This window comes from Bombus flavifrons, chromosome 15, assembly GCF_040668555.2.
Source record: "Bombus flavifrons isolate JBK064 chromosome 15, iyBomFlav1_principal, whole genome shotgun sequence".
Lineage (NCBI taxonomy): Eukaryota > Metazoa > Arthropoda > Insecta > Hymenoptera > Apidae > Bombus > Bombus flavifrons.
This window is the reverse complement of record NC_138456.1, coordinates 5,160,523-5,186,554: the sequence shown is the minus strand read 5'-3', so window position 1 is coordinate 5,186,554 and position 26,032 is coordinate 5,160,523. Positions and strand designations below refer to the sequence as shown.

Genomic DNA, 26,032 nt, shown 5'->3' with positions numbered 1-26,032 from the left:
TCCGACGCTCAATTCAGAACATAATTTTTCTATTACATTGTACTTAAACTTTCAACTTATACTTTTGCAGTTGTAATCATATGTAAGAATTTTAAACCAAGAAATATATTGCACAATATGACATGTGAAAAATTATATTCGGAATCGTGTACCACGTAATCGTAAACCGCGTTTCAAATAACGGGTATTCGAATATGTTTGCGCTGATAAACTTTCGGGATCTTGACCCGAGCTGAGGCTCCAAGATCCGTAATTTCGGGTATCCGCACACTCCTACTCTATATGTATTTTTTTCTGCCCGTCGAAAACCGAACACAGGTTTTTAAAGGTTTCCAGGTGTCATGATGACATACCTCATATCATATTTTTTCGATTGAAAAAAATGGGCTGCTTCCAACTTACTCGGATCTGTGATAGTCAAAACAAGAAAATGTATCTTTTTTTTCTTCATTCTGAAGATATCAATACATATCTATATTCATTAGGGAATGATTCTTTAATACTACATTATGTTTATTTAATCATTAGATGTTATGCATGAAAAAAGGAGAAAAGAAAAAGTGAGCGAAAACGTGAGAGAAAGAGCGAGGCAAACAGATAAATTATAAAAGATAAAATAAAAGAAAAATTTTTTTCGAAGCAGCTTGAGCAATATTTTAAGCGAATCAAAGTGAAGTAATTGACTATGAGAATGTCATGAATTTTGTGATAACGTACACGGAGAAACTTTTTTAGAAGTGTGACATGATAGAGAGCTTTCTCGAAGATTTTATATTTTGAGTTAGAAATAAGATTTCATCTATGTTCGTAATTCAGAGCTTTTACAACGAGTCGTGTAACACATCATCCATAAAATTATATCAGAATTACAGGTCATTCTGTTTTTCTGTTTTTTTTTTCTTGTTTTCATTTACTAGCGAAATATTCTACCTGCGTCAAGCATTTTACGAATTTCCACATTACTATGCAATATTTAGGACAATATTGCGCAAATAAGTAACCTACATTTCATTCTCCATCCATAGAGTCAAACGAAGTTATGAGTTCAGTCACGAAATGTAAAGCTTATTTGTTAATCGATTCCCTTTGCAATAAGTTGTATATCGTCCATCACTTTATCCAAAGGTGCTTACTAAATCACTAAATTTGTTGCGTTGTGTTATATCTCTTAGTACTCGAGCAATTTTTCGCTCATGGGATTTCCTCTCACCTGTAAAAAATCATTTATTTAACGAGTATTGTATTATGATCTCCATCAGGCTTGTTAAATCTATATCTTCCTTTTAACCATGTCATTATGAATCTAACTAATAAGGAATACGATAATGCTATCTCTAAAAGGTTTAAAACAAATGTGCCGTTTAGCAATTTCATCCATTAATATCGCGATTCATTGTCGCAACCAATTTTATACCCGAAACCCAAGTCAAACCTTTCCTTCTGCACATCTTCTCATTGACTGGATGTCCCCGAATCGCGCCAGTCATCTTTATCTCTGTAAAAAAAATATTACGTCCATATATAAAACGGTTGTTACCTGTTTTTACCGATATAATTATTATTTTCTCAAATTCTCTAATAATGATAAGATTATTATTGATCTTGTTTATAACAAAGGAAAGTTGCTAAATGAAAGTAAGAAAATGTTGCTTATATAGGTCCTCCATTTTTATTGTTATTATTACCTTGATTGTTGTTCTTCTGAAGATGCAGTGCTCCCATTTGTACTGAAAATTAACAACATGTATTGCATCTACTATACAAACGTTAATCATGAGAAAATTTACTTTTTCTTAATTGCAAAGTCATCCCATTCACTAAGATCGTATTTCGATAAATCACCATCTTCTTCATCATCTTCCTCTTCCTCTTCGTCTTCATCCTGTAATTTCAAATGTGTTTGATATTCCTGATTATCGATAAAATAAGTATGATCAATTACATTTTGATCTTCTTCATTCTCCACTTCATCTCTTTCATCCTCGTCCTTAGACTTGTTACGTGGCGGGCTGCTATACCTAGAATCTTTGGAATCGTCATCTGAGCGGTTTTCAATCTTCCGTTTCTTTTTACGACGCCCGAACTCATCGTACTCGTCATCATCATCTCTTCTTTCTTTATATTCAACGACTCCTCGATCATTATATCCTCCTCCATATCCTGTACGTTCTTCAATCTCTCCGAATTTCGGTGCATTACACATGTTACACTGCTGTCGCCGGGCCCAGTTTACGTTTCCACACTTACTGCACTGCCAATCATCAGCACTAAACATAAAGATATCATAACATACAATCATTTATTTGCTCTGTTATTCATGTATGTATAGTATTTACTCATTGTGTAAATATTTTACAAAAAATCTAAGTATATTGAAAGTTAAAGAAAGATATACGATATATTGTACAACTCTGTATATTATTGAAATGAAAATACCAATCATTTAAATAAAACTGATCAAATTATATTATGATGTTGTCCCTGAATGTTGTACTTTTTAGAATATTTATTCCAAACTTATTTCATATAATAGAAAATAATTTCTTTCTGTGTTATATTGTTATATATGTTCCTATTATTTACCTGAATAATCCTCTACTTTTCTCTGCAGCTGCTTTACCAATTTCTTGTCCCAATTTTTTTTTCTTAGGACACTCTCCTCTGTCTGCATAAAAATATCTTTTGTTAATTGTTATATATAATATTATATATTGTAATATTAATAAAGCAACACATTAAAAAAGTTGTAAGGAACAAAACATTATCATAAGGAAAATTATATAGAAACTATACATTACCATATTGACTTTTATATACCTTTTCCACATCGATTACAAGAGTTTCTTCTTGCAAAATTTACATTGGCACATCTGAAATATTAAACAGTATCAAGACACTGTCTCACACAATAATGTATAAACAGACAATTTTATATCTTTAAATATCAACATTTTACAGGTTCATACTAATATTTTAAAATACAAAAGACTTATGTTGAGTTAGTCTTAAACATCTTATTGTTTTACTTACTCTAGTGAATACAAAATTTCTTTAGTACAATAAATTACTACGAACAAACTTCAGCATAGTATACATAATAGTGTAATTAACTTTAAGTATAAAAAACAATATACTAAATTACTCATTTAATAATTAATATTTTTCTCAAGCAGATAACATTATTACATATCACATGATTTATTACAGAATCAGTGTTACCAAATTGAAATAAACATTGTAAAGGAACACAGCGATAGTATAAATAATATGTATTGAACGAAGTTGAAACTACAGTGGATACAGAAAGTATTTTCATCAGGTTCTATATTTCATTTTCATGATATCCACATTTTTATGGTCGCATGAAAGCACTATTAAATGATACGAAATTTAATGTACATGGACATGAGTAATTGATATGTGATAAATACAGTGATATGCAAATATTTTTTGTGGCCACTGTAAATTCGCGATTAAAGCATAAAGCTGATTTCATACAGCAACGTTGCCTCTAGAAAAGCTACGTACTGAGAATCGGGACAAATCCAGTCCCCATCATTAATATTACGTTGATTTTCTTCATCCACTTTACTATTATCCATTTTCGTCTCTGGGTTCCCTGCGTGTAAACCTGATCTACTTTATCAGAGCTGCATTGAACCTTGCGATCTGTGTAGTTCGTTCTTTCCGAATTCTATCTAACCTTTACAAATACGTATTTGTAATTGTTCAAATACTATTGAAATAGTACAAAGGCTTAACTTTCGCCAGTTTTTTTCGGATAAGTGCAACTTTTCTGAATGCGTTTTACGCACTACTATCTATTGCATTGTGTCGTATATAGAAATTAACGCACCGAAACTATGGTATGCAACACACTAATGCAACATTAACGGCACAATCACAGTTCTTACGATGCGATAAGCCCGTAACGTGGCGATTTCACAAATTTTAACCGCGCGTGTTACTTTTTATTTAATTGATGAAAAGCACAATAGGAATAGTAAAATATAATAAATGTGAAGGTTGATGAATTGTATTTTCTTTTAGAGATAACTGTTACAGCAGAATTTTAAAAAAATGTAATTTATATTCGTTATAGCGTATGCGGCATATTAGTTAGGAGGGATAGTATGTATATTAACTTAATAAGTGCAAAGTAAGGGCAGGGAATACATAAATCGAAAAGTAATTAGTAAAAGATTATATACATATGTATGTATACATATGTAAATTAAATTATTCGATAAACGTCATTAATTACAAAGTTATATATTACCATAGTGAACATAGGCAAGGATTTAGTATCGTTAATAATATTGAATTGAATTTACAAAGATATAACTTGTACCATTAAGATGGTATATAATCATTAAAGTAATTAAAATGCATGAAATTTTCAGATATTTGACAGATTGAAATCATAATGGTACAAGCCAAGATTTCGAAAATTTATAAACTCAATAATATATTTTAATTCTTAAATGTATCATCCCTTTCATTTCATAGTTAAATAAGTTATAACTTTATTATCTGCTACAACATGTTTTTATGGCTTAAAAATATTATGATCATAAATGAAGGACACTATTTTAAAAAAATTATTAATATACTAATTTACACCACTATGATTTGCTATTCTTCTTATGTATGTATAAATATATAAATATATAAGCATTTCCTCAAAATAACAAGTGCAGTGAAATAAAAATATCTACTTATTTTATTTTTTAATTAGATAGGCTGGAGGTAATTTAATAATTTTAATACATTAAACAGGAACTTTTTTAATTATAAAAATATTTTAATATTTTAATTAGAATTGTAATAAATATTGTGTTATTAGGTACTGAAGTACAATATTTATACCTCTTCAATGGTATACTGTTTTCTGCAGATTATTAAATGGCACAGTTTGGTCTTTTAAGTTCAACGTTTTCTTTGTATATTTAAATAACGTAGAATATAAAAAAAAATTAATTGTAACATATAAATTTATTTGTTTCTGAGTTTGCAAGAGCTATTGGTTCTATTTATTTGTTTACTGTTAAAAATCAAATTTATTGTAACGTAGAATTGTTACAAAAAGTATTTACACATCATTGTATTTATTATAGTATTTATATACTAATTAATTAAGTCCGAGTTTACTAAATATCGTATCATTTAGCAGTACTTGCAAGTAACTCTAAAGTTTTAATATTACGAAAATGAAATGTAGAACCCGATAAAAGAACGCTGAAAAAGGAGTACATATATTGTAACATTTTAAGACGTTTGTAACTTAAGTATACAAAGGCTTTAATAAACGTTCAATTAAAATTAATCAATCGTTTAGTTTAGTTAACGATCTGTTTAACGATCTCTAAAATACTAAATCTTTGCCCTTATCGAACATAGTTTGTCAGAAATTAAATATTATTCCAGTTAATGCTTCGATCTATTGAATAGAATTTGTAAATTTTTAAATATACTTTTCGTAAGCTAAAGAGCTTACAGAGATGCAGGGAAACAGTTGATTTCGAGTTTAATTTGGAAGATGCAATCGCTAAAGTTCACAAATTAATTCTCTCAATTAGTCTTCTTTTTATTAATGAAAATTTATTCGATTTTTTTTTCATTACGATTAATACTGAAACACTATCACCACGTAGCGGTGGAAAGACGGAACTAATCACTATTGCTGTTTTTGTCATTCAGTATCGTCCTCTTTGTCTAATATGAGTACATATGTCTATCCTTACTACTTCCTACCACTTCTGTGATGAGTAATACGAATATTATGTATATATATGCCTTTATCGCACACTATTACTTTCTTTGGCTATAGACAAAGTGTGCTATCATCTATCCTTATATTTTCTAAGTTATTGTTTTTCTTTCGTATCCAATAGGTGATAGCACATGGCTTATTCACCGACAAAGGCCGCAATGTTATGCGATAGAATATGTAATTGTATCAGGCAAGTGTACAACAGTGTGCAACAAAGACAGCAATAGCGATTAGTTCAATCTTTTCACCGCTACGTGGTGATAGTGTTCCATTCTGGTTTTGCGATATTCATGATTCGTGATGTTTGCGTAGGAATCAAGCGAGTAACATTCGATTGAGGTTAAGGTACTTTTCGGAGTGAATCGTACATATAAAAAGTCCATTTTTCACAAAATAATATTAGATAATTATGGCGTACGTATTCTGATCGATAACATTTTTTAAAAAATAATGGAAAGAAGTACTACGTGTGTATGCATACATAAACTAACACATAGCTTCAAAATATATGTCCTGTTAAACATATGGTTTCTTAATGTTCATGATTTAACTTAATAATTAATAATAGGAATGTTCATTTGTTACAGGTCTAAAGTTACTTTTAAAATAACTCTTACCTCTGATCCGAAACTCCCATTTAAAGTGTAAGTTTAGTTACTGTGGTGCGACACATCATTTTATTGAATCATAAGATTCATGTTCTTTATGTGTAAATAAAAATAACACAAATATGTCAGAGGCTGATTTTCTTGAAGTATTGAAAATGTTTAACACTTTTCTTGTACTCATAGAAAATCCGAGAGTTAGCCAAGAAACAAGTATTGAGAATGTTATCAAAGCTTTTCAATGTGCTCAGTTTATTGAAGTCACAATTGCTAAAGCATATGAAATAGGCAAAGAAAATGTCCTTGATAATAATCTTCACAGCCATTGGTTGAAGGAAAGTAGATCAAATTTGTATAAATGTTCTGAATTGAAAAATGCTTGTGATAAATTACTAGAGGTATATTTGAAAGACACTAACATATCGACTGATATTGTGGATGAATTTTTAAAATTGTACATTCAATATTGTGGCAATGAGAGATTCAATGATTTTCTTAGACGAATATTAGTTAACGGAGTATGTACAAATATAGTTATAGAGTCTTTAGAAAAGTTAGGTGTCTCTGCTTTGGACATGCAAGATGAAGCTTTAATCATTTCTTGGGAATCTTTAATTAGTAATGGTAATGAGTATGAGGTTTTGGAATATATTCATAAAATGATTAATGATGGTTTTCATTCGAAACTAGTTCACTTTGCTGCTAATTTACATAACAACAGCAAAAGTAAGGCGTTAATAGTTCAGGTATTGTCAAACAGACTTGTCCACAATGATACAAATGTTTGTTTAGCTCTTATAAAGGTAAAACAAAAATTGCTTTGGAAGTTGATGCAAAAATATTCAGAGTTTTACACAAATTTCCTTGATAGCATATTTTACTTTGCTCGTCATATGAAACAAGTTGAAAATCAGTGGATATCAAATTGTGAATTCAAATATGAGCATCTTCTCAAAGTAATAGAAGTATTATTAAATGGTCCTACAGAAATTTCAGAAATAATGTACAACAGAATGAAATTAGTAAAAACACATCCCAATGGTACAATATGGCATAAAATTGAAAAAGATATTGGATGGTAATAGCATAATCCTTGTATAATCATTGAATGGAAATGAGGGTTTATATAAAATTCATTAAATTTATTTCTTTTTTAATTGTTTACTTTGTTTCAATAATGATTTGTATAAGCTCTCATCATTTTAAGTTAGCATCTAATTTATTTTGTGAATTAAGTAGAAATTTTTAATGATTATTAAATATTGTATAATTATAATTGCAGACTTAGTGTGCCAGATAATACACCTTTCACTGCTGTATTAAAATTTGCTGCTGAAGAATTTAAAGTATCTCCAGCAACGTCTGCCATAATCACAGATGATGGAATAGGTATCAATCCACAACAAACAGCAGGTAAGTTCGTCATATTATAAAATAATGCTTATGAGAAAATTTTTAAGCAATATATTTATAATGTGATTAATTTCAGGAAACATTTTTCTTAAACATGGATCTGAACTTAGATTAATTCCAAGAGATAGAGTTGGATAATTACTTCTTAAAATAAACATCTATATATAAATTATTTCTTTGTTGCACTTCTCACCAATAAGTGTAAAAAAGGAACTACTTTTTCATATAAAATTTGTTGTTTACATAAATTTAAATAAAACATTCCTGAAGTTTTATAAATTGTATTATTCAGTCGAATTTTTTCCATTATATTTTTATTGAAGTTGAAGTAATATGAGGGTAAAATTATGAGAACACATTAGATATATATTTTTGATAAAAAGATTTTATAAGTGAAATACATGTAAGAGGTATAAGGTCGATACAAAGGTATGTCACTACATGATAAAATTACTTAGCGATCAGTCATAGCGCAATATTGAGTACTAAGAAACTTCTTGTTGCAATCGAAATAATTTCTTCGGAACAAGATTTTCAAATCGCGGCTTACGAAAGATCGCATTAATTACTGAGAGTGATTATAAATCTACTGTTCATAACAAAAGAAAATTCACGGCATGAAAGAGTTGCACATGAGATAGTATTCTTGAGAAGCATTATAAACAATTTTTATCTGTTTTATAATCATCTTTTCCATTTACATCCTTTTAATTCTGTTACAATCCATAGTTTCACTCAAGGGCATAATGGAAGAAAATTTAAAAATAGAGGTAAAAAGGAATTATTGTGCAACTTATAATAACTTTTTCAGATATCATTTTTACATAATACTTTTTATATATATGGCTTTTGATCTGCTTATGTATAAACCTACTAAAAAATACAATAATATAAAAAAGTAAGGGTAATAGAATATGCAACAATAATGTTTCTCAGTTCTAGAATATCTGACAGATAATTATTTAGACATACAAATGTGAACTACAACGCGGACGATGCAAATGGGAGTTATACTTCTTTTCTTTTCATAGCGAAGTATTACCTTGTTCCTCTCTGTTCTACTTTTTTTTTGCTCTTGATGTTTACAAAAGTTTTGTTATCTTTGATTTATCAAGGGAAATTTTATGTTTCTAACAAATGGTATAAAAATGTGTGTGAGAAATGTAGAGAAAAATATATGCAATTTTCTTAAATGCTTTAAGACGTTCAATCCATTATATAAGAAACTTAATTCATGAACTTTTTCTTCTTTCAATTTTTGCATGAAACTTTTGGCACCTTTTTAATTTCTTACGATTGATGATCCTGTGCCTTTTCTATGTCAAAATACAATACTGGAATGTGTTATTTTGGATTGTTGAGCAAATTAAGCAATCACGAAAAAACAAATTGTATGATTTGTCGTACTTTCATTAATCTGGCGACTACAAGCTAAGGTTTGTCGACACGGCATAGCACCCATGATTAATCTCTTTTTTACATATGATTATTAAGTTACCGATGCTGAAATATAAAAGTATAAAATGTGCGTGATTCTCGCATGGAAGCGTAAATTCCATGTTTGCTTGTAGACGTATTTAAAAATCGATATACTAAAATGGAGGGATCTTTGTTTATACAAAACTGCTTTCAATCACAGGAATAGGAACGCCATTACATTCTTAATAGTTACAAGAAACTATCGTTACATATGATTAGACTATTTTATTGGGTTGTAATATAAGTAAGTTCAATCAAATGAAGAAAAAATACTGGTTTTAACCGAATTTACCTATGTTACAACCTAATATTGTATAAAAAATGGTCTATCTAAATGGAATAGGATACACTTGTATAAAATTGTAAATGAATACAGTTTGTAGAAATGGTAAATCATTCTATCATTCTTAATTTCTATTAGACCATTAAACAGTACGAATTCAGTGTATATTGCATAGACAAAATAGGCATCTTTATACTACTTGCAATCTAAAAACATTCTCATTTCCTGACTACCAATAAATATGGAATTCACGCTTCGACATTCTAATCATAAATGCACAATGAATTGAAAGAATAATTTCGCGCTATGATACATTTTGGTGGATCTTCGATATTTTTTACAAATACTTTGGCGCAATTGAAAGAGTATAAAATTTGGTTTATTCATTATATTCGATATGGTTGTTAACCGCTTAAGATCCAGGAAAACGCTGAACGTACAACTACTTATTGTGTGTATACTTCGCCGTATAACATAACTGTCGACTTATAACTTAGTACGTGTAACTTTTTCATTCATGTGCGTGATGTATTGTAGAAATTTCTATTCTTGATTCATGAAAAAAGTATCGTTCGCTAGTATCACACGTATGATGATTATGATTACAGTAATGTATACACTGAGAGTATCATTGATAATGTTAAATAAAGAAAGGTACGTGGCACTAATAGGTATACAATATTATATAAATCATATGTCATTCTTTTGAGACTGATTATTTTATGGATCATTACATACTGTTTTATTTAGCAATAGAAAGGAGCAATGCTTGTTGATTAATAACAAATTGTTTACAAAAAGAAGCATTATTTTTTAAAAATAATATATTGATCAGACGAAGTTTGATTTTAAAAAATATTTAATAATTTTTTAAAGGAATTGTTAATTAATTTCCGATTTAAATGCAATTACAAGGATATCCATTCAAGCAATGCCCATTTCTAATTAATACACTAAAAAGTCTTCTATATTTTTAATTTAGAGCATTCTCAAATCTTATAAATAACACAACAAAATTATTCAGTAGATTCGTTTTCACTCAGTGCTAAAAACACACTTTGAAATAGTATGTGATCTCAAAGTCATAAACATATAATCGAAACTATTGTCAAATTCTGGTAGATATCTGTAAATCTAAATCTCTAGTACAGCTCTTACTGTTAATTATCCTATGTAGTTATCCTTAATATCAAATGAATGAAATGGCAGTTAATAGAAATCATTTATAACAAGGACTGCAATCGCATTTTTTTACAAGGACTTCTTCACTGAACTATATAGAATATGTTACGAGAATTTTAACGCGAAGTTGGAAATACTTTAATGTCCAGTTCTCCGTTTCTTTTAAATAAAATTCGTACAATAACCTAGGTAATTATACCTATATTAAAATATTACCACAATTGAAGAAAATCGCACACGTTAACTTTTCTGAACAAAAATTTATGTTGGAAATATCATTCCAATTATAAATATCTCTCAACATGTACGATGCTAATATCGAAATACTTCCCCTCATGCTGTGATTTTTAACTTATAAATAAATTACGTTTCGAACAACTACATATAAATTTATTTTATCTTACCGTTTTATTTTAATGACCTACCGATGTCGCACAATCTTCACTCATCCTGTAATTAAAATAACGAAATTGCAAATGTATTATTAAAGTTCAATGTATAAAGATATGATCATATCAATATGATCGAAATTCTTTAATATTATAATACAAAAATTATTTTGTTTCCAACCTTACAACAAATGATACCTACCCATTCGTGCTCCTCTACACCTTCCATGTGATCCTGTTCCAAGGAGCACTGTATTACATCGCCCACAAAGTTGCTCATAGTTTTCTGGATCTACCACACATACATTAACATCCTCAGACCAAGTAAGAAATACAACCGTTAATCTTTTAAATTTATATTAAGAAATTCTATACAGCTTATACAGAAATAGTAGATCTTGCAATGTCTTAAGGATTTGCAGCAATAATTATAAAAAGAATTAAAACATGTAAAAGAACGCATGCCAAACTAATTAAAAATGATTGCACTCTATAAGGAATTTTCATATTTTTATATTTCACGACACGATACTATACTCATTTGATGATACTCACTGATTTGTTTTTAAATATTTACTTACTTCTTCTTGTTTAGCTTTTACGTCGGGATTCCATCCCAGTCTGTTGAAAGGTTGGGCAGATACAGAAAATGGAGTGGCTGATTGTTGTTTTGCCGCAACTGGGGCGGTAACTACACCTTGGCCTTGATTTTCAGTTACTATATATAAAACATAAATATTCATAACATTTTTAATACAAATACTATTATAATACTTTTAATAAAAATATTAGTCATTGCTTACAATTGTCCATGCCAGGTGGTTTTAGACTTATTCTACACGCTTGTTTGTTAGCTCCATTAAACCACTCAGTAGCAGTCATAGTTGGCTTCCATGTAACTTTTGTTGGTGGGAATAAATCATCTTGGAAAAGTTCACTCTGAAACAATTAAAATTAACTTATTGCCCTTGCATTTTTGCGAGCTATATTAAATCTACCTTTATACGTGGAACGGTGAAACTTAGAGGTTCTATCGTGTTATTTGTTAATCTTAAAGCCGATGCAAATTCTACACTAGCAACATCGCATTTATTCTTAGGAAGAAACGATAAACCCTGATGCAAACTGCTGCATCGATGATGGCTAAGTGGACAACAATATGGTGGTTCTTCTGTTACTTCAAAAGCATATATTGTAGAATCACCCTAAAAATATATTTTATATGAAACATATTTTCTAAATTATCTCTATCTTCTATTATTACTTATAAAGTATTTAAACTTTTTGGTATTCACTTACACGTCCTGTCAAGAAGAGCGTTGAACTGTCTTCGTCATAATATGGCATCAAAATTGCAGGCGAAACATCTAATCCAACTGTAGTTAATGGAGTATTAAGATTGTCCGTTTTAAACACATATATTTGTCTTTCTGAAACTCTGAAAAAAATATAAATAATAACAAGTTATTGTAATCTATATAGGGTGTCACAAAATATGTGGAGAATATTTATAAAGTCTATTTTAAATATAAAAACTAAAATAAAGCTATGTAACCTGAAAAATAAGCTTGAATCAATATTTTTGTATAGAAATCTTTCTTCATTGTTTTGATGTCTAGAATAGATTCTATAAATATCTCTCACATAGTTTTTGAGACCCAGTATATAATTCAAATAATCATATAAGTCTTTACTTGTCAAAACCCAGTACAACAAGAAATTGTCCTTTCAATGCCCACACAACTCGTGCGCCTCTGGTACCAACAGGTCCTTTGCCAGTTTTAACTGGCACATCGCTAGATCTTGGTTTGTAAACTCGTAACTTTCCATCTTTGCATGTACTTGCGAGATACTGACCGCATGGTGACCACGCTAAACTGAAAATTTGATCTGTATGTCCCATTAGAGTAATCTTCGCAACAGCCGTTTCGCAAGATGATAAAAGTGTCAGATCCCAAATTTTCACGGTCATATCGTAAGATGCCGATGCCAAAATATCTGATGCCAATGGATGAAATTTGATTAAATATATTTTATCGGTATGAGCCTTTATGGTGTGTTTTGGTTCGTTTGTTGGCTCTGCTAATCCGGATTCTGGTATTTCCCATAATCGGATCATTCCATCATCACATGCTATTAAAGAACAATAATATCACTATCATTTGACAAATTTTTTCATTACAAAATATTACAATAATTAAAAAAATATTGATTCCTTTACCGACAGCTAATCGCTGATTATCGAATGGATTCCATTGGAAATCCATTACAGTGGCACCATGTACTAACGCTGGCATTACACCATCTGGTAGTCTTCCGGTTTTCTTCAATTCAAGGACTGCTATTTTACCACCTGGTCCGCTAAGTGGCACCGCAACACGATCAGGGTTGGCTGTAATGATATAGTAATTATTGAAGGTAAATTTCTTGTATAAGAAGTGAAGTATTTTATACAAAATGCAAAGTACCATGAAAACCATCGCATTCTCCAGATATCTGACGACTAATGTTTCTTATATTTTCAATATGCGTAGATTTATGACCAGGTGTACCTTTCAGATGTCGAAATTTCGATACCCTACCTATATACGATAAACGTAAGTCATTAATAATATATTTGTTGTATAAAAAAAGTATTTATTTCTTATACTTTTCTTACCAAACACAGTTGATGTTCTCTTAGGCGTTGGCGTTACAGAATTATCCACTTTTTCCAAGCGGGGATCCATGCTTTGTTGACGCAACATCGAGATAACTTTCTTAACTTCGTCTTCTTTAATTACTTCACTTTTAGTTTTAAACGAATCTCTGCGCCTCAACATGGTTGGCGACCCCATTGCTTTCTCGGCCAAGTTTCCATCAGTTACCGACACAGAACGACTCTCATAAAGCCTTCTTCTCTCAGCTATAGAATTTCTATTTGCATTGCCCCGTTCAAAATTTCCAAGATCCTCGCTTTCAGGTGAGTCATCTTTGACTTTTATCTCAAATACTTTACGTCTTTCCGCAGTGCTCGGCGTTTTCGGTTTATAACCAGAATCACTTGAATTAGTATCCTCCTCCAAAGAACTAGAATCGCTTTTTCCATTTTCCGCTTCTTTCATACGCTCATTATTAAATGACGGCGATTTCTCTGGTTCTGTATTGTTCTCTATTTGATTGTTCAGGTCATTTTGGTAGCCATTAGTATCACTATTCGGTGCAACAGGAACCGAAAATATCTTGTCGAATGAAAATTCTTGACTGCCAGACTTTGCTTGAAATGGTTTTGGTCCAAGTCGGGGCTAAAAACAAAGAAATAGTAAGAATTATTTTTTGTTCTTCTAATAAAAATCTATTCGTAATAAGCTATTTATAGTGATTATGACTGTAATGAAATAAATGAAACGGTATATAAGGGCACACGATATCATCAAGCATACAGAAGTAGAACATTTTGTAAAATGAAATTCTTTTCATAACACTATTATTTTCTCTTATAGCCAGATTACAACCTTATATCCCCCAATCGCATTAGGGTTCACGGATGTAACTACTGAACCCACGCTTGGCGATGTACGAGGACGTGCGACTGGCTTCGGTTCATCCTCAGAAATGCTATTAGTTCTCGACGACCTTGGCAGAGGCTTCGGTGGAATCACTTGCCCTCCGTTCTGCACTTTATTTTTGTCATCTTCGACCTCGATTTTCTTCATATCTTCTAACTTTTCGATATCGTTCTCGGGCATTGGCTCTTTTTCGATCACCTCTTGTGTCTTTGTGTAAGTTTTCGGCGTGGTGACGGTGGTAGGTTTGGTCGATTGCTTCTGCTCCACTTTTATTTCTCGTTCATTTTCTTTGAGCGTCGCTAAGTTTCCCTTATGTACCTGAGAGTAAATTCCTTAATAACGCAAACTGTTTGAACAAAATTAGCAAAGTCCGACATCCATTTTCAAGATTTTCTTTCTACATCAATGATATATGTAATTTCTACAAGCTTGTCACATGTACATACGCATTATCTGCACATTTGTAATTGCGGAAAAAATATAAGGGAACAATGCAAATAAACAACAATCTCGAAACCTGTTTTTTCTACACCTAAACGTAGCAAAAAGTTTGAGAATGTATGTACAAAAAGAAAGAGTATATCGAAGCATTCGCCTAAGAACACAAGAATAACTATGTTTCGCGCATACGTAGAATTACTTACGCTGATAGAATAAGCTACAGAACATCAATTGCCATTTAAATTACACGTGCCAGGAATAACACTTTGAATGGTGCTAATGTATAAACTATAAAACATACATTGGATATCTGAAACGTGAAAAAATATACACAGAACATGAGGAAATAAAATCAAATGATGCAAAATAAAACGTACATTATCAGCCAAAACTCTTTTCTTAAATAAAATGCATATAAAAGATTATGAACTTACAGCACAAATAATGAAAATATTTAGATCATGTTCTACTTCTATATTACTCTCATATGCATATGTATATCACACAAATAGCAAAATATCAGAAAATGCAATTTTAATCTTTATGATGTATTCATTAATTTTACATTGCTTAATTGCATTATCTGATACATTGTGCTATTATTCATTTTGCACTATAGTGTATAATAAAAATTAATTGTAAATACAATCGAATGTCACACAACACATTTAAAAAAATGTTTACAAAAAGACATTTTCAAAAACTTGTTTCAGAACTAGCAAACTGGATAGCAAAATGGGTAATGAAATGAAATGAAATGATGATGATAAGCGTGCAATTTAATAAAATCATATATTCATAAAAAATGATGAACTTTATTATAATTTTCTATGTCCTCTATGAAAAATCTTACTATATTTTATACATCTTTTAAACCTAAAAGTACCCAAAAATCTATAGAAATATTTACTTACAGCAATAGGTTCCTCCCCTTTATTTCTTTTAGCAGGATCTAAGGATATTTTTGGAACAGGCATATTGTGTCCTTTAATCCAGGCTGCTGCATTATTTTGTGCAAGGCACCCTACTGTATCTGGGTATATATCTGCATGGAAATCCCTGTACGTCTAGAATAGAAATTTCGGCATTTCTTATCTCTTTGATATATGTTACAAACTGCATTTTTATACTACAATGCACTTACTTTTCGTGGAACTTGATACATAATAGGTATCACCATATTAGACGTAAGTTGCAGTAATCTATTAACTTCGGCTTGCATCACATTTAATGCTCGTTTTGGTACCAAACATACTCCTTTTGTTTGCTCTCCACTGTGACGAATGCCTTCAACTAGGAATGGATCTTTATCCATAACTTCCATGTACATAATAGTAGTATCTCCTTTTCCAGCCAGAAAAAGCATGTTTGTATCGGGATCAAACAGAGGCATTAGAATCCTGTGGAATATACTTTGTGTTTATGGTAAAATCAATTTAATAAGATTATTCATTAATGAATTCTCACCCTGTGCTACAATCCAATTCTAACATTTTTACTGGTTCATTTAGATGCCTCAAATCTCTTATATAAACCTGTCTTAATCTAGCTGCATCAAATCCAGTAGTAAGTATTCTGTCACTATTATTCAGCCAAACACATCTAGAATCTTTGATACTTTGATGACTGGAACAAGAATTGACGATGCAAGTAGAAGCGCGAGCATCTATTATTCTCAGTTGTTTGTCTTTGCAAGATGTAGCTAAGATCACACCATCTTGCTTCCAACTTAAAGACTGAATTACATCTGTATGTTCATTGTTGGCTGTAATATAATAAAGCAGTATTAACTAAATTGGAAACTATTGGAAAACGTTTCACCTAGTAAGAAATATGATATTGTAATTACAAAATAGTTCTTGTTGTGAAATCACATCCCATAAAGACAGGTTCGTATATGATACTGTTGTTAAAAGGTGTTCAGCTGAAGGGTGCCAACACACCACCTCTACTCTTCTTTGACGGTGGGAGAATGTACATTCAGGATTACATAGAGGTTCTTCCAAGCCAGCTTCTGGAATGTGCCACAACTTGACCTACAATAAATAACATAATAATTTATAAGATATCTAATTAAATAATAAACAAAGTTATAAAACAATATATAAAAACATTATGTGAAAAACATTGACTTACAAGACAATCTTGTGAACCAGTGGCTAATAAACCATCATGAAATGGAGAAAAATCCATATCTGTTACTGTATCAGCATGAGCATGAAGTAAAGGCATAGTTTTGCTTTTTCTGCCACAATCCTCCAGTGGTAACACAGCAAGATTAGATCCTGATTGAAAAAAACAAAAAAAGATATAATTTAACAAAAAAATATGGAATATATAATTTATATTAAAATATATAAATATACCATTATGATCTACATTAAATGCCATAAATGCAGCAGATGCTGCAATATTATTGCCATAAGTTTGGTACGAGCCAACTGAGATGTCTCTAATGCAGGCCTCTGGTTTAGGAACAATTGGAGCTGCATTTTTATATTTGGATGCTTTGAAACGCCAAGCCATTTTGACGTTTTCAACTTTATACTTTCTGGACTAACTTCTGTTTAAACCATGTAATCTGATAAAGATAATGTTACACATAAACAAGTTATTTTAATTAAAGTGGTGTTCAATAACTGTTTTTTGTAAAAAATATATAAGAAAAATGTGGATGAATATATCGTTATTTATTACAAAATTTTTGTTAAATTTTGTGATTAAGTGATTTATTGTTGTTATCTAGATGTGTAGAAAAGATAACGCTAACGGAGGGTTTCGACACTGGTACAAGCTGTGCATGACTAATAATTTGGGGGTGAGAACCACCCCACCCTTATCTGTCGTAAGTGTCGTAACTCCGCAAGTAATAACAATGACAATCAAATATAATTTCTGAAACGGAGAAAAATGAAATTCAGCAATGCTCCTACTCACAAGCTGCTGATTGGCGTGGCTTTGCACGCGTTTCACGAGATATTTGCACAGAATACAATTTAGCAAAGAACCAGCTACTATAAACACAACGACGATGGCAGGTAGGCGTCTCTGATCTCCACGGCTGACAGGCGGAAACAGGAAAGTCTCCCCCACCAAAGAACTTTTTCTATCTTTGTTGATCACAAGTAACATCATACAATGTGTCCCAAAGAAATAAAATGTCATATAGAAACAAGAAATAAAAGGGTTGAAGGCCGAGAAAAACTTTTATCAATAGGAATGTAAAAAATTCAAATTATTTATAACTGTTTTCAGTACTTAGAAAATATCATAAAATATTCTAAAAAACTTAATCTTAAAGGAATATATTGTATATCTTATTAAATCTGAATAAAATGTATTACGTAGTAAATAATTAAAAACCAAAAGCATAATTTATCCAGAGCTCAATATACGTAAGTTCATGGTAAAATAAAGAAGAGAAGTGATATTTTAAATTATTATATAAAATTGTTCTTGTACTAATAATTATTTGAATTGAATTATAAAAGATAAGTTCAACTATTGAATAAAAAATTTAATAATCTTATATTCTATTAAAATGTTTATCACATTTTTAGAATATATATTTTTATTAAACACACGTACATTTATATTTGTAAGGCACCCTATATATGTCTAGTTACGTTCGGAAATCAGCTGCTAGTATAGAGAATATTGTCGTCGTTCCAGCCATATGTGAAAGAAATGGCGATAATTTTAGCATTGACGAAATTGATGATGTCGACGGATTTATGAGTTTCTTAAATTATTCAATTATCGGAGTGTTTAAAATGTTCGATCATCCAACGAGTTGCTGAATAATCTGAATTATTGTAATAACAATCCATAAATCATGGACGAGAGATAAAGACGTATTATCAATCTGCGCAAACGCAAGAGGAGAGATTATTCCTACTTAAATTTGAAATGTATATTTAAATCAAGTTCTCATGTATCTTCTTTTTTTCATTTACTGTTATTCTCTTAACAAAGCCAATTGCAATAATGGAACAACCTTTAAAGAGGATAAGTCTGCCAAAACAGCCTGGAAATAAGTAATTAATAAAATAAATTTAAATAAATAAGAAGTAGTAAATAAATAATTGACAGATGAATAATTAATATAAAATCTATTCCTACCTCAACACTTTGTTGATTATTAACTTGCATTAAATTTTCTTTTCGAAAGCTCAAAATAGTGACCGCGAGTAAAGGGATAATTTCTAACGAATCATATGCTAAAATTAAGTCCCAGAGGCAAAGCAACTGTTCTGGCGGTAAATGACCACTGAAGCCTCTCATGATCCACTTAAAAACAATTCTTACCCTAAAAATAAATATCGTTTAATGATGGTATGAATATACAAAATAAATTGAACTTACGGTTGTATGTGAATGTTTCTAAAATGAATCCAAAGCAATGGTTCGTGGCACTGCAGTAATCTCTCAAAAAGCAAACACAGTGCTACAATACCTTGTTCGTGGCTAGATACGGTGTGCAATCGAAACCAATATCGTAAATAAAAAGCTCGAAACGTATAATACATTGCGCACGGGTCATCGTATAGGTAACAAAATGGCGTAGCTAAAATATTATATATATATATTATATATAATATTAATAATATTAATAATATTTGAATCACAACTTCATTGAATTTTGTATATTCTTATGGACTAGTATTTCTTATGGTCATAGATTTCTTCATATTGATTTCAAAAAGTGTTTAATATATTATACCATACATCGTGAATCCATGAAATGGAATCACACCGCTTGGTGGGAAGACTAGGGTGTTTTCCAAAGTGGCTGGCTTTCCTTGTAAAACAGCGTGTATGACTTGGCCTCCAGCACTTCTGTCAGTTGTAACTGGTGCTAATACTTCCGAATCACGAGAAAAACATAACATTGTTTTATATAAAACGTCTTCGAACACAAAATACTGATCATCATTTCGTGCTGTTAGCTGCACATCCTAAAATAAAAGTAATTGGAAATATAATTTGGGAGAATGAGCGAAAAAAAATTTTTAAATTATTTAAAAAACTTAAAATTTACCTTTATTATCAATTTATCTATAACGATATCGTACTGTAACACCATATTCTTTAATTCTTCATAATATTCTATATCCTAAAAAATATTCAGATTGTAATTTTTTTCTTAAGAAAAGAAACAACATTTAACAATTTTACATTTTGTTTTACTGTGGATCCTAATACAAGGGACCAAAGACTGCCACGAAGTGCTCGAGGAGCCCCACGCTTTAAGAATTGTTGCGCTATCGGAGCGTGATTCGTTTTCAATACCTTCTCACCGATGAAAATCCTCTCCTCTTCTAGATTTCCAAAATTTTCTGAACTTGGCATGTCTGGATTTACACCAAGTAATGACATACCCTTTGCTAACTCCAAATACAAGCGTCTCTATTAAAAAAAAAATAATAATAATTTACTATTCATATTATCTGTAATTCGAACATATCTATTTATTTAAAAAAAGTATAACAAAAAATGGTATACCAATTGCGTGAGTGTTTTTACACGAATTTGTATATGACTGAACTCCCAATTCAATTCGTCCCTGGAAAATTGTTATTTTTTATTAATATTGAGAAAAATAATGTGATTTTTATTTAAAAAAATAATGCATATTTACGAATGTTTTTTGAAAGCTGGATTTCGTATAGAAAACAGTACATCTAAAAAATCTTTTGGGGCATAAAGAGGTCTATATTGTGATAGATCTAAATATTAAATAAAAGAAAATTTAAATTTATTAGGATAATCATTTCAGTACTTTTGCTAGAATTTTTATTCACTGAATCAATATTAAAGTCACCGATATCATAAGTGCTTAATTCATTCCATTTTTCGGCAAATTCTTCGCGATCTGCGTTCGGTCTTATGCGTGCTAGTGGCACATTTAATTCATTACAGGTTGAATTTAATGACTTTTGTATTCTACGTTCCCATTGAATTTGAGCTTTTTTCAAATAAGTTAGATCTACTTCTTCCATGGATATTTCTGTTGCAGTTGATAAAGAACCCTAAAAAATATTTAGTTAAAAGGAAAGTTCACGTTTACACAATAAGTTCTGAATAGATAAAAGTTAATAAAAATTATGTCTACCTGTGATCTCACCCAATGAAATACAGTATTTCTAATTTCTGTTTCTAAACCATTACTTTTTAACGCCTCCAGTAATGTATTTTTAAAGTCTTCTCTCTTTACTGCAGTAGAAGCAACAAGTTTCTAAAAAGAGGTTAAAATTGTCTGTAGCGTTTTTGATTTTTCGAATACTTTGCATTTCAGGTTCCACATTAAAAGCAGCTCTATATTTCTTTGTAATCTTATCTTTAATTAGAATTACCCTTTTTATTTTTTAAATAGATAAACTTTTTTAAATATTCAAATCTTTGTTTTGAAAAAGTTATCAATTTTTGTTATTAATGAGGCTAATGATTATATTTATGTACTTTGCGAGTACCTGAATTTCAGCATAAAGACTTTTATAATTGGCCATACTTTGAATTTCCTCCGTTAATTTTTCCGCAGATCTTTGTAATGATGTTTTCTTAGAGTTCTCCGCATTTTCAGTCATAGTTGTACACTTAGAGAATTCTTAATCAGCCTGAATCGTTTTATAATCAAATCTGAAAAATGATCGCCATTTGTAAATAAATTCATTCCCGCAGTCGCAGTGATGAACAAAGGGGTGAGTTGTCGGCCGCGCGATCGAACATTCAAACTTACTTTAGAAATAGCTCACTTAAGTCTTTCATGACCTCAGCAATGTTTTTTATATTGATAAATAAATAGTAATTTATATTATATCATCGTCTCTGTTCCTGCAAAATGTTTCGTATTGGCTTACACACACACACACACACACACACACACACGCACACACACACATATATATATATACATATATATGTAACTTATTTATTTTACATCATTAAATACAATTTTTCTTGTGAGATACTGATTTACGTTACTGTATTACAGAATAATTGCATGTAATAAAACTTACTTTATCATTTTTTTGGCTGGGAGGCTAAGAAAGAAACTATTATTATTGTTATTATTATTTACCGTTCTTTTGAATATATAATTTTACAATCCTTAATTATATGTATGAAAATATCTCAACGAATTTTTTTAGTATTCTTTATGTGATAAAAATTGTGCCAAACTTAAAAGACTTCAGAATGTTGTTTAACAATTAAGAAAAGTATGCCTGTTTATCTCCTTAGAGTTTTACAATTACTCAGACAGGCTCGGATAGAGGATTTTCCTTACAGCATATCTTTTTGAACGTTCGAAAGATCCCATGTCGAAATTGCAGGCCGGTGCGCTTGCAGGAAAATGGCGGTGCGATAACCTGTGTTTTGAAACGTAACGTTGTATGTTATCGCTTACACGAATGGATATCTCAAATATGCTTGAAGTACAAGTGGACGAAGTGAAGGAGGTAGACATTAAAGAAAACGGTGAGGTCGCGAAGTCTCGCGAGATGATTTTCTATGAATTATCGTGAAATATAATGTCTAACCTTCATATTGCAGTAACTCCCAAGGAATTACTTCCGAGTACGACTAATGCTCCAGTACCTATTTCTCAAGAGGAATATAATTATTACAAGCTTATGTTTGGCAATGGTAAATTTATAATATTTATTCACAATTCATTTTCATCGGCTGTTAACTTCTTCTTTCTCAATAAATTCGTTTTTAACATTATTTGATACAGCATGCTGCTTTTTTTTGCATATTTTTACGATGTAAAAATGTTCATGTGAATTTAGAAAAAAAAACACAAATGTGATAATAGAAGTTATGTTCTAAGATACATATACTGCAATTCTTTATTTTACAGAATTTTTGATAGAAAAAACATACAATAATGATCTAGTGAGATACATGTATGTTTTCTAAGTTGTATTCAATGCAACAAATATAATTTCATAAATTAAGTTTTTTAAGTTCTTAATGTATAATAAGACTTACAAGTCATAGGAGAATAAGCTTTTAAAAAATTATTAAATTGATGTGTTTTAGATATCTCAATAGTGCAGTTCCAAAGACTACATTGTACCGCATGCGATGCACACATTGGCTCTGCACCAGCAGATGCTCATAACATGTTTGAACATCCTGTATTACATACGTTACTTTGTGCAAAATGCAAAGATTTCTATGGCGATGGCACTTTTGAACAAGGTATATACTTTACTGGTATCTACATCTAAAAACTCAACAAAATTTGATGGGCTTTCTTAATTATATTTTACAGGTGATGATGATACAGATATGTTTTGTAGATGGTGTGCAAATGGTGGTAACTTATACTGCTGTTCCTTTTGTAGTAACACTTTCTGTTACAAATGTATTAAAAGAAACTTTGATCCCATATTGAGAAAAAAAATTGAAGCAGTTGAGAGATGGAAATGCTTTGTCTGTGATCCCACAGATCTGTATAATGCTAGAGGAACTTGTTGGGCCTTGCTTCAGCATATTCAAACGATAAATAGGTAAACAATTACTAAAATAGAAATAAAAAAATAAAAAATTTCTCTTAAATTTAATTACATGTATTTTAAATGATTGCAGAATATATCAAAATTGTAAGTTGCCTCAAGAGGAAATAGACGACAAAATGAACACTGACGAATCGAAATGCTGTCCGCGCAGAAGAAAACGGAAGCGTCGACGAAATGGCTCGAATTCGGAAGAAGAGGATGAAACTTACATGCCCAAACAAATAGTACCAAATGCTGTTCCCAAACGCAAAAAAAAGGGTCGTGGCAAAACAAAATTTTCCAACTGTAATAGTATATCTATGTCTGATAAATATATCGGAATATCAGACGATACTTCCACGGATAACAATAGAATATTACCATCTTTACTCTCATGCGAGCAAACGATGGTTGAATGCGAAAATACCACTATTGGAGCGGACGGTACTATTATCTCGCAATCTCAAGTAAACCCTGGTCATCATAGAATGAATCTCCCCATTGCTCAACAGCCAACGATGTACAACACGGCTGTTATGAATGTTGTTACAAATTCTAATTTTTTGCAATCTTCATCACCTATTGTACCTCGTCGTCATGTATCTACTTCGCTAAATCAGACGAACCAAGTGAATTTATATCAGACACTACATTCTACGCCAACGTCAATGGTTACTATACCTAATCAGAACATTAACTTAATACATCGACCACGCTTCTTCTTGCCTAAGCCGCAGGCACCGCGTACAAACACGAACTTCAATATCATTGAGATCGAAAGTGATTCGGAAGACGTAGCGGTTGTCGGTCCGTCAGGAGTTCCACGACCTACTAGCAGTTCCAATAGTAATGACAAAGCAGTACCTGTTGCTCTTCTAAGTTCATCTTCTAAGAATAATTATACTATTACAGTGAAACAAGATGTACAAAAAAGGCATAACGCGAAGACATTAAACCAAAGGTTACTTCCTCATGGCAAAGAGATTAATAGTATTCTACTTCATCTAAAGATGAAATTCCAAGATTTGTTCGATACGGCTAAACGAGAGGAATTTAAAAACTATGAACCGACCGACGCTCGTCTTTTAATTAAACAGTTTCATTCTGACATACGCGATACTGTGACTCAATTAGCGTATATTAATGACAGAATAATACGTGAATATAATAGGTGGAGAAAATATTCAACAAAAATGGGACGTACTCAGTCTATAGATAAGAATAATATTCGCAAGACTTCTCGCGGAAAGCGCGATGAAATACCTCTTGATATGACTTGCGTAAATGAATCCGACGAGGATTCCAATATTAACGATGAAATAGAGTACGGTATTATGGGCCCATCTGATCTGGTTGGTAATACAAATGTGGTCGATGGAATAAATTTCTTCAAAAAGAGAAGCACTATAGAACGAGCTGTAGGCAACCATTCTGTTCTGTTGGTAGATAAATCTGTACAAATAAATTCTGCGGAATTGGAAAATTATGATAGGTCTATATTGTATTTTGCGTTGACAAAAAGTAATAAACAATCGGGAAAAAAGAATAATGTTTCGATATCGCCTGTAAAAAAGGGCAATAAGCAATCTGGCAGTTATGAAGATCATTTTATTCAGTTCTTACAAAAACAGAGTGTGAACTCTCAAAGCAAGCAAGCTGAAAATTCTGAAGAGTTGCCCGATCCAAACGAAACATCATTAAAAGATCTAATAGAGGCTAATTCGCCATACGTTTCTGAAATGCTAGAAACTATGGATAAGTCAACTGCTTCAAGTAGCAATATTTCAAGTATTTCTGTTAAGAAGGAAAGCGATCTGAAGTTTTGTGAATCGCGACAGGGAAACTCAATTACTTGTAGAGTTGTTGATGATTTTTCGAAAATGGTTAGTAACATAAATGACGATTTAGTTAAAAAGACTGCCGCGAATGAATTTATTGATAATAATTCGAGGAAAGAAGCTAAAACACAAAAAGGACATTTTTCCATTACAGGTGAAGTTGATATAGTAAATGTAACAAAAAATAAAGGACAACATTTGAGCATAACCAGTACTATAGAATCTGAAGATGACTGTACTATTATTGATGATTAATTAAAAAATAGTTATTTAACATCTTTCGTGAGTTTCATTAGTACTTTGATCGAATTATTTTCTATTTATTATTTATGATTAATCAGTTGTGCGAGTATTGCTTTGAAAAATTATAAGTATAGAAATCAGTATCACAGAAAATACGTTATCATTTCTATTTATCTTTACATGATGATACGATATTTTGAATTTGTCATAGCAATTCTCGTACATTTGACTGTACTAAAAAATTCCTAATTGATCACTCAATATTTTTAAGATACATAGGTATATATTTTTCACGAAATTTTTGGAAACTGTTTTGTTAATTTATTAAGCT

The 26,032-nt window shown here is 30.9% G+C and overlaps 6 protein-coding genes across 12 annotated transcripts; 3 read left to right on the top strand and 3 right to left on the bottom strand.

Annotated features, from left to right (window-relative positions):
* Positions 1-756: 756 nt before the first annotated feature.
* Positions 757-4,110, bottom strand: LOC138187720 (zinc finger Ran-binding domain-containing protein 2). 3 transcript variants are annotated; one of them, XM_069128811.1, is made up of 8 exons: positions 3,529-4,093; positions 2,818-2,870; positions 2,584-2,665; positions 1,943-2,267; positions 1,788-1,882; positions 1,686-1,727; positions 1,433-1,495; positions 757-1,205 (listed from the first exon to the last, which is right to left on the bottom strand). In XM_069128811.1, exons 1-7 carry the CDS (start codon positions 3,600-3,602, stop codon positions 1,453-1,455), a joined length of 714 nt encoding a protein of 237 aa, XP_068984912.1. In that variant the 5' UTR covers positions 3,603-4,093; the 3' UTR covers positions 757-1,205; positions 1,433-1,452. The 3 variants fall into 3 exon arrangements, with proteins under 3 accessions (XP_068984912.1, XP_068984911.1, XP_068984910.1); XM_069128810.1 differs by having other exon boundaries at positions 757-1,210; positions 3,529-4,092; XM_069128809.1 differs by lacking the exons at positions 757-1,205; positions 1,433-1,495 and having other exon boundaries at positions 1,682-1,727; positions 1,788-2,267; positions 3,529-4,110.
* Positions 4,111-6,015: 1,905 nt separating this feature from the next.
* Positions 6,016-8,070, top strand: LOC138187459 (ubiquitin-fold modifier 1). 2 transcript variants are annotated; one of them, XM_069128272.1, is made up of 4 exons: positions 6,016-6,187; positions 6,361-6,417; positions 7,661-7,791; positions 7,868-8,070. In XM_069128272.1, exons 1-4 carry the CDS (start codon positions 6,183-6,185, stop codon positions 7,927-7,929), a joined length of 255 nt encoding a protein of 84 aa, XP_068984373.1. In that variant the 5' UTR covers positions 6,016-6,182; the 3' UTR covers positions 7,930-8,070. The 2 variants fall into 2 exon arrangements, with proteins under 2 accessions (XP_068984373.1, XP_068984372.1); XM_069128271.1 differs by lacking the exon at positions 6,016-6,187 and having other exon boundaries at positions 6,329-6,417.
* LOC138187566 (uncharacterized) lies at positions 6,424-7,460 on the top strand. Its single transcript, XM_069128487.1, has one exon. The coding sequence runs from the start codon at positions 6,504-6,506 to the stop codon at positions 7,458-7,460; it is 957 nt and encodes a 318-aa protein (XP_068984588.1). The 5' UTR covers positions 6,424-6,503.
* Positions 8,071-8,160: 90 nt separating the features above from the next.
* On the bottom strand, positions 8,161-18,202 carry pod1 (coronin). 2 transcript variants are annotated; one of them, XM_069128269.1, is made up of 18 exons: positions 18,051-18,202; positions 17,480-17,694; positions 17,250-17,398; positions 16,963-17,149; positions 16,581-16,878; positions 16,258-16,513; positions 16,028-16,180; positions 14,619-14,990; positions 13,784-14,408; positions 13,593-13,706; positions 13,346-13,516; positions 12,819-13,257; positions 12,424-12,562; positions 12,123-12,329; positions 11,928-12,063; positions 11,706-11,842; positions 11,327-11,416; positions 8,161-11,185 (listed from the first exon to the last, which is right to left on the bottom strand). In XM_069128269.1, exons 2-18 carry the CDS (start codon positions 17,637-17,639, stop codon positions 11,177-11,179), a joined length of 3,642 nt encoding a protein of 1,213 aa, XP_068984370.1. In that variant the 5' UTR covers positions 17,640-17,694; positions 18,051-18,202; the 3' UTR covers positions 8,161-11,176. The 2 variants fall into 2 exon arrangements, with proteins under 2 accessions (XP_068984370.1, XP_068984371.1); XM_069128270.1 differs by lacking the exon at positions 14,619-14,990.
* Positions 18,203-18,579: 377 nt separating this feature from the next.
* LOC138187402 (TBC1 domain family member 19) lies at positions 18,580-22,348 on the bottom strand. Of its 2 annotated transcripts, XM_069128141.1 has the most exons (13): positions 22,195-22,348; positions 21,853-21,947; positions 21,587-21,752; positions 21,229-21,351; positions 20,938-21,145; positions 20,755-20,842; positions 20,619-20,679; positions 20,292-20,522; positions 20,155-20,229; positions 19,837-20,071; positions 19,479-19,680; positions 19,236-19,422; positions 18,580-19,140 (listed from the first exon to the last, which is right to left on the bottom strand). In XM_069128141.1, exons 3-13 carry the CDS (start codon positions 21,698-21,700, stop codon positions 19,072-19,074), a joined length of 1,593 nt encoding a protein of 530 aa, XP_068984242.1. In that variant the 5' UTR covers positions 21,701-21,752; positions 21,853-21,947; positions 22,195-22,348; the 3' UTR covers positions 18,580-19,071. The 2 variants fall into 2 exon arrangements, with proteins under 2 accessions (XP_068984242.1, XP_068984243.1); XM_069128142.1 differs by lacking the exons at positions 21,853-21,947; positions 22,195-22,348 and having other exon boundaries at positions 21,625-21,831.
* Positions 22,349-22,450: 102 nt separating this feature from the next.
* On the top strand, positions 22,451-25,736 carry LOC138187400 (uncharacterized). 2 transcript variants are annotated; one of them, XM_069128134.1, is made up of 6 exons: positions 22,451-22,592; positions 22,668-22,760; positions 23,160-23,321; positions 23,395-23,632; positions 23,712-25,503; positions 25,613-25,736. In XM_069128134.1, exons 1-6 carry the CDS (start codon positions 22,508-22,510, stop codon positions 25,625-25,627), a joined length of 2,385 nt encoding a protein of 794 aa, XP_068984235.1. In that variant the 5' UTR covers positions 22,451-22,507; the 3' UTR covers positions 25,628-25,736. The 2 variants fall into 2 exon arrangements, with proteins under 2 accessions (XP_068984235.1, XP_068984234.1); XM_069128133.1 differs by having other exon boundaries at positions 23,712-25,736.
* Positions 25,737-26,032: the final 296 nt, after the last annotated feature.